The sequence below is a fragment of the Papilio polytes genome, unplaced genomic scaffold, assembly GCF_000836215.1.
Source record: "Papilio polytes unplaced genomic scaffold, Ppol_1.0 DF824158.1, whole genome shotgun sequence".
Taxonomy (NCBI): domain Eukaryota; kingdom Metazoa; phylum Arthropoda; class Insecta; order Lepidoptera; family Papilionidae; genus Papilio; species Papilio polytes.
The window spans coordinates 748,939-757,104 of NW_013525046.1; the positions used below are offsets into that span (position 1 = coordinate 748,939).

Genomic DNA, 8,166 nt, shown 5'->3' on the forward strand with positions numbered 1-8,166 from the left:
ATTGATAAGAAATCTTCAAGTCAAGTCAAGAGACTCCAAAAAATGACGGAGTTTTAAATGTTGTTATAACTTAAGAACTTTGACGTCCTTCTCGACGGAGAAGCAGTTTTCATTCTTTCCTCTGGACTGATACGACACAACGCTTTTCTGTCTTTAATTATTTGCATATGTTGTTATGATCTAAACCTATTTCAATTTAATTTCAACTCACTGATTCATTAACTTAACCCTTAGTACTTACTTTGCCGGTATCATCTTTGTATCCGTATTTGCCTTTAACTTCACCGGCTTCAGACTTTGTCTCGATTTTGAATGACCCATCGGCGGCTTCATATCCATATGTATACGAACCGTCTTCGTTGTGCCTGAACAAGAAATAATATTGTTACATTTAATGCAATAAGGAAATTTCATACTGAATTGTATAGTGGAGATTCACGTTTGTCTTCTGTGTGGTCGTGGTTATTAGTATGACTTGTATAGAAGAGTAAATTAACTAAGAGTTACCTGTTGATCTGTTTAAGTATAGGCACAGGTGTGGAGGTGACCTTTTGCTCTGAAGCGATGTAACGCGGTGCGCGGTCCTCCGCGTACTGCGCCAACGCGCCGCACACGCTCAGTAATAACTGAAAACAAAGAAGAGAATCATCATTAAACAAAATGTACGTGTGAAGCTAGCATTATGGTACTAATGCTAGTGACACACGACGACAGAACACGCAGAAGAGTTTGACAGTAGACAGGTCATTGAACGTACACGATAGCCGAGACAAATATGTCGCCCTAGTATTCGAAGCAGTAATTGACTTATATGTCCACAAGGCTCGTTGGTCTAGGGGTATGATTTTCGCTTAGGGTGCGAGAGGTCCCGGGTTCAAATCCCGGACGAGCCCTTCTCTCTTTTGGTTACATCAAAAATAAGTTTTACTGCTCAAATTTTTTTTATTGCTTCGAATGTATTAAAACAGGCCAAATACAGCATGACTTGAAAACTCGAAATGTAATTGTGCTGTTTATTAAAATAAATTACCAACAATATTGTAACATAATTGAATTATATTATACAAGAGTTTAACAATAAACGTGACCAAAACATTTTTTACTATAAAACATCTAGTCCAATTACCAAATTGGTCAAAGTAGATATGAAATATCGCCGGCGACCTTGCGGTTGCGTACCCACGGCAATATTATATCCGCGAAAATAAACATAGCCCAAGGCAATGCCGCTAGCGTTTGTGATTAAGACTAGCGACGATGGCGCTAAAGGCAATTGAAATAACCATAATCTTAGATATTCGAATTTCATATTTAATATCCAATGTTCTGAAGGTCATGAATTGGATTACAAGTAGTAGATACTGTCGCAGAAATGAACGCTTGCAGTACATCCCTTGCACCATTTTCTTCACGCAATGATGATTTTACGTGTCAAATTTCATTTAATTACCATTCGGTTGCCGCGCTGTGGCCAGCATTGTCGGGCACGCGGGGACGCAATAAATAATAAAAAATAAAAGCGGTCAACGATCTCTAGTACGCATGAATGCTTTATTATATTAAAAAAGGTTTTAAAACACAGTACTCTAATAATTTTAATATGTACTTATTTTATTAGCACAAAGGCTTAATTAATAGTTCTTGTAATAAACTAGCTGTTCCCGTGCGGCTGCATCCGTGTGAAATTATGAAAATTCTATTTCATTGTCCACATCTGTCAAATCATCAATTACAAATGTCAAAATGACATGACCAACCTTGCTTCCTTGATGTTGGCAGCAACTTATGGTCTCTTTCCCACATTAGGGTTTTTATCCAAAATATTTACCCCCTAAGTGTAATGGCGTGAAAATATATAGCCTAAAGCGTGACGTAAATGTAGGGCTTTTTATTAAAAAAAGAGTTATTCAATAATATGCTGTAATTGCTGACATCTTAGGCAACAAAGAAGTGTGTGTTTACGCTTTATTATATTAGTATAATATAGATTTACGCTTTATTGTGTGATGGCAAAAGCTTAACTTTTATTTACTTTAGACTCTAATTGGGTTAATATAAATCGTTATCACTGAGATATAAAATACTTGAGAAGTTACCCAAGTATACACTTAAAAATTTGTAACTTAACGACAATGTTACTAGATACATTTTCTCAGGACATACTGGTTTGAAAGTAAGTCAAGGTCAATAATTATCTAACTTAAAAATAAAACGGCCTCAATAAATGTCTTAAATGTTTTTGATATATTATTTTAGACAGTTAAAAAATTGCACTAACTGTGGGAAATGTGTTACGACGTTTTACATAATTTCGATGCTTGGAGTTAAGAAAAATTGAGTAAAATACTCCGCATCATCATCCACTTGCCCTTATCCCTTATGGAGTAAAATACTCCACGACAGCTTAAAAATTCTTGAGTCTTTTACATAACATTTATTACTTCGTCCGCGTGAAATTAATACATAAAAAATAGCCTATGTTACTAACAGATTTATTAACGATTTAACGGTGAAAGAATTTTTAAAATCGTCCCAGTTCTTGAGTACTTTCAATACATACAAAAATAATGTAATTATTAATAAAATGAAACAATATGGGCGTTAAAACTTATTTACGATTTTAACATATTACTCGTATTTAAGACAAAAATTGAAGAATTTTTTTACGATCAAATATGCAATATTTGTAACTGTGACGTCATACGCTACGCCGTAGCAGTATCATCTCTACATTCCGTAGCGCTACGCTGTCTACTTCCGTCAATAACGCATGCATAAAAAATATGAAACCTCGAATGTAAATGTAGTAAATAAAATTTGCTTATTACTATTTATAGTGAGACCAAGTCTGTTCCTAGAGTGTTTGTAAGTCTATAATTCATACAAAAGGGCGTCGAATCGGAAAGTAGAAGTATTTAGAGGCCACGGTCCGGTTGCATGCCGTTCACTAACACTAGGGTGGATATGACACAGTCAGGATAATCCTGAATTCATATATTTAACTCGAAAAAAAAATATCTAAAGGCGTGAATTAAATGTGACATGACATTATGTTTAGTAAGTTCGTTAAATATTAGATTTGAAGTTTCATATCTGGCGTTTCAGAATACAAATAAAACATAACTTCGTTCATATTTAAAACAAAAACATTTTTGTTATATAGATTTTAAATTGGATGTTTTAACAATAATTTTATAATTACATTGGTTATGATATAATCTTTGAAATAACTAAAATCATGGTCACCCGAGTTTTTAATTTGCTGTCAACTTGTGGCCTCTGTATTATAAATAAAACAAAAAGGAACAACTTGTTACTGACATGTTACTTTTTTAATCGATGCAAACCTTGAAAATATCCGTATATTTGTACTGATAAAAACAACTCAATTATCTATAAGATTATATTAATATATTACAAATAGGTCACAAATAATTGTATAGTCTAGATTACTCTACAATTAAATCATCATTAATTACTAATTCAGACTTTGAAAAGTCGCAAAGTAGATCGCAGTGGAAAACAGACAAAAACCAAGTAAAGTCGAGAGATAGTTAAGAAACTATGGTTAGAGTAACATTATGCAAACATCTTTATAAATTTAGTATACAAATTCAACATGTCATTAAACTTAAGTGTCGTTAAAACATTAGTAAGGGACACGCTTAGTGTAAATTCAGTGTTATATTTCATCTACATTCACCGATAGTTTTTGTATTCAATAACAAAAAATATATCAATTCGTCGATTGAGTACCTCCTTCTTTTGGGAAGTCGGTCAATAAAATAATAAAGAGAACAATTTCTTGCCAGTATTGTCACTCTAGTGTCTGACTGCAATACTATTATCATTCTGTCCGCCTGCTGCGCCTACGCACGGACTTTACTTTGTTATCATAAATTGTATAAGACATCCTATGGATTGCTTAAGAGCGGATGTGTGATTGTCGATTGTTTTGCAGCCAATTCAACTGTTTAGGACAACTAAAAATCGAGTAGTGTGCGCTCCACATAAAGCTTATACGAATCAAAGGACGACTAAACAGTTGTGCGATAGTTTAGTTTCAGTTGTGCGGTTTTAAACACACTACTTTGTGCTAAATGTAAAGGTTAATTTTAGTCTAACGTTGCATCAAAGTTGCGGCTTGTAAAAAGAGTTCAGTAATGAAAAAAATGAATGTGATCGTCGTCGATCGTCTATTATTTTGTCGTCATTATTAATTTGCCTACTATAACTTGATTACGATAAATTAAATAGAAGTAGATAATTTTAAAATAACATTGTTTCATAACAATGGTGAAAATTATATTTTTTCCTTCTTCCGTCTTGCCCTTTGTCCAATTATTTGAGATCGGCATACCTTGTACTAAGTCTCTAGACGGCAAGATTCGCGGAGGCTTCGTCAAAGTTGAAAATTTTAATTAAAAAGAAAAATCCTTAACTGTAATTTTAAGTCTATTAATCATGTAAAATATAGTTGATTATAGTTTTCCGGTTCCGTTTGATAGATGCAACAATAAATCGTGCAATATTACACAAAAGCATTTATACGTAAGCGATTGCAACCCAGTGACCAACACTCGACACCCCGCGCACTCACCGCTGAGCCCTCAAGGCTCAAGTATGTAACCAACCGTTACAATGTGGAAATTCGCAATCACTTTCCTAATTACAATTAGAAATTAAGTAGTATAAGGGCGGACAACACATTCCAGTAAAATGGTGGCATAGCTGGCATGCCAGTTACAAGCGCAATATGTTTACACATGCCAGTAAAAAGTTCACGTATTTGTACGCGATGGGCCGCGTCAATGTCAAGTCCTATCGACCCCTTTTACACGCCCTTAACTAAAACTTATGTTGTTTGACTACTAAATTGTTTTTAAAATTGACAAATATAATAAAAATGGCATTACAATTTCATGCGGATGAAGCCGCACGGGAATAGCTAGTTTATAAAATTATATAGGAACCGTTTCTAGCACTATGTCACAAGCGTTTATATCACAGGTCATTAAGCACAACACTTTAATTAACACACACAAAGGCGACCAGTGACGTCACGTGTCACGCACACATTAACTATTAGAAAGTACAACTATTGCGGAAAATTCACTTGACTTTGCTATAAAAGGTCATTGTAATATTAAAAAAAACTAGCACATGACACAAACTTACGAAATATCTTAAAGATAAAACTATTAAAAGTGATTAATATTAAAATGTAGTAATTAAAAAATAAGAGCAATAATTTTTATTTAAATCTTTTGCCACTTTTTGGTTAAGAGATTTTTTATTTGTAAATATTTGCAAGCTACAAAAATTACATCGGAAGTGTACAATTATTAGAAAAGGTATTTCTATTTATTTGAAAATTATTACTCTATTTTTTTTGATAATATTTTGACAGTTTTATGTATTTATTTTATTAATAACACGTACCAAAGTGGCGAGCGGCGTCATGTCGTTAAATCAGAGGCGCGGCGCTTGTGCACTCCACTTTTATACTTCGCCAGAAAACCTTTCACTGGACAGCTTTATCATATTTTTTCGGCAAAGGGGATGACGATTTTATATCCTTAACAAAGTAACAATATAGACAGTTTTCAAAGTAAATAAAATGTAATCTAATAATAAAAAAATCGTTTTAATTTGAAAATCAACATTCCAGTTATAAGAAAAATAAGAGACTTTACCTTATTTCTCAAGGATCACTTCTAGCACATCCGTTATAGTAAAATAATAGTCAAAATTTTTATTATCTGTATAACAATAAGATTATCGTAAGTAGAAAATGTTAGGCAATTTTATAAGTAGGGTTTGATATCGAATTTTTTACGATTTTAAGTTCGCAACTTATCACAGCTTTCACTACTCTTTGTGCTTTATTACAACGAATTGCGTATAAAATATTTTTATTATACTATTTGATGATTATTTAAAGTACCAATAAAGCAAAAGTTATTGCAAACTTCAACAATTTAACGACCAGAATTCGTTAATATCTTTTGAAATAGACCTACAATTGATCTCTATTTCCATGTATTGATATTTTAAGATTAAGATAGTACAAAACTTAGTGCCTGTCCCACCACTGGCTGATAGAGGCTCAGATAGATTGAAAAAGTCATTGTCTCCCAAATTAGAATAAAACCACAAGCACTTGACGCTGGCCAAATTCGCTAAGGGAGAGCCATAAACAAGAAATAGAATAGCTTAAAAATGACGTCACTATAAGGTAACAAAATCCGATATTTCCATCACATATTTTACACGTTGGATTGTTATCAGACAATTTACAATTTGGTGAGACAGGCCCTTTAAAAATCCATATTTTAATTGATGCACTCTTTCATCACCTACAAAAGAGTTGCGTCGTCATTTGTTTTCGCTGCTAGACTTAAAGCGGGCGCACATCTTTGACTGAACTATCGCACAACTTTTGTGCGATTGTCGATTGTTTCGCAGCCAATTCAACTGTTTAGTTGCACAACTAATCGAGTAGAGTGCGCACGTATATACAAAGGAATAGGAATCAAAGCGAGACTCAACGATACTTTAATCAAATGTATGCGCGCGATGTTAGGGTTTATATTTCTCTTATTTATCTTTTGAGATTTGAAATCTATAATTACTGAATTTGGTTGATTTGATTCTTTTGTTTTTTCGCGTTTATTACAATTTTATTAACAAATAAAATAATGGTAATTGAATTGAAAGTTGATACAGTTCAAATGATTATTTTTAAGATAGAAAGTGTCCATTATGTTGTATGTATAATGTATAAAGTCGAGCAAACGGCTATCGAAATGAATACACAATGCGTTGTATACGAGGCGAGGTATACCTTAGGTCGCCTAGGAAACAACGCGACCTAGATTGTAGACCGATTAGTATTTTTTAATTATATAGCAATTAATATTTAGAACGTTATATTGGCTTTATTATGTTTGATACTTCAAATCTTGAGAAACGGTGAAACTCGCTGGACATTATTATAAAACAATCTAAAATGTTGTAAAGATCGACATTGGTTTGGGTCGAATAATTTAACTTGCACAGTGGTAGTGCCCGCTTTTAACATCTTAGCACTGCAGGGCCGACACGCCCCCAATAATACCACGACCACACAGAAGACAGGCGTGAAATGGAAGCAATACCGTGTTTCGTCTGCTGAATGTGGTGCCGGAGGCCTAATTTAAGTCCCTTTCTCTTTACCGCCCTTTTCTTATAAGGAGAGGATGCGAAGGGGAAGTGGATTTGAAGGTGAAGGAGATGCATAGGAAGGGGGAAATATCCTCTTTATGTGCGTCTTCTCCTCCGTCAATGAAGGGTAGGCAACGCATCTGCAATTGCGGATGTCTATGGGCAGCGGTCGCTTCGCCATTTTGGCGGATTCAGGTGGCCAATTGCTCGTTTGCCACCTTTTATAATAAAAAATCATAATTATAAAGAAACTTATAATTTAATTTATACATAAAGTGTAATATTACAAGGTATTCGAATAGAGTGGCTCGTTGTACTCTGGCCCAACACAACGTGTATAGTTTGTCTAAATAAGTTAGATTAGTTTGACAATTCATTTCAAATTTAGTAGGGATGGCTTGTGTAAAATCAGTCATGAATCTTATCGATTTTCGATTTTTATTCTTATAGAAGTTAGAATCGATAGATTTATAGTTAACTTATGAATTAAAAAAACACTGTTTTATCAAATTAATAATGACCATAACAAATAATGAGAGTAAACAAATGTTTATTACTACTACAGCCGTAGGTAATCGAATTGGATTTCGCTATTATTTCTGTCATCGCTAAATTCTCTACACTATAATCAAAACTAGCATTGTCCTCTAAATTAGTTAATAAGAAAATAATAATTTTAGTTGAGTTCGATAATTATTTAAACCGAATATCGATAGTACAAAATTGTTCGCTATGCGAGTTTGTTTCGTCATTACGATACCTGTCTATTAAGTACGGCATTTGCCTTCATACAAATTGAATTCGATACTTCATATGCGTCATTTATAAAAATAATGTATCTTATTTAGACAAACTATAACTGGAATGTTCGCAGTGTAACATGTTACATGACATCGTAACGTTAGTACCCACCCTTTTTTTTTCACGCTGGGAAAATGCATTTACGCATCCCCCCCCCCC

General features: G+C 33.7%; 1 protein-coding gene and 1 non-coding gene across 2 annotated transcripts in view; one reads left to right on the top strand and one right to left on the bottom strand.

Moving 5' to 3' along the window:
• Window positions 1-5,486, bottom strand: part of LOC106111477 — a 6,937-nt gene extending 1,451 nt beyond the window's left edge. The window contains exons 1-3 of the mRNA XM_013293595.1: window positions 5,443-5,486; window positions 508-626; window positions 242-365 (exon numbers count right to left, since the gene is read on the bottom strand). Coding sequence (XP_013149049.1) covers window positions 242-365; window positions 508-626; window positions 5,443-5,463 — 264 coding nt within the window. The 5' untranslated portion in view covers window positions 5,464-5,486. The remainder of the gene's footprint in view (window positions 1-241; window positions 366-507; window positions 627-5,442) is intronic.
• On the top strand, window positions 822-893 carry Trnap-agg. The gene has a single exon. It is a non-coding gene; the product is annotated as a tRNA-Pro (tRNA).
• Window positions 5,487-8,166: the final 2,680 nt, after the last annotated feature.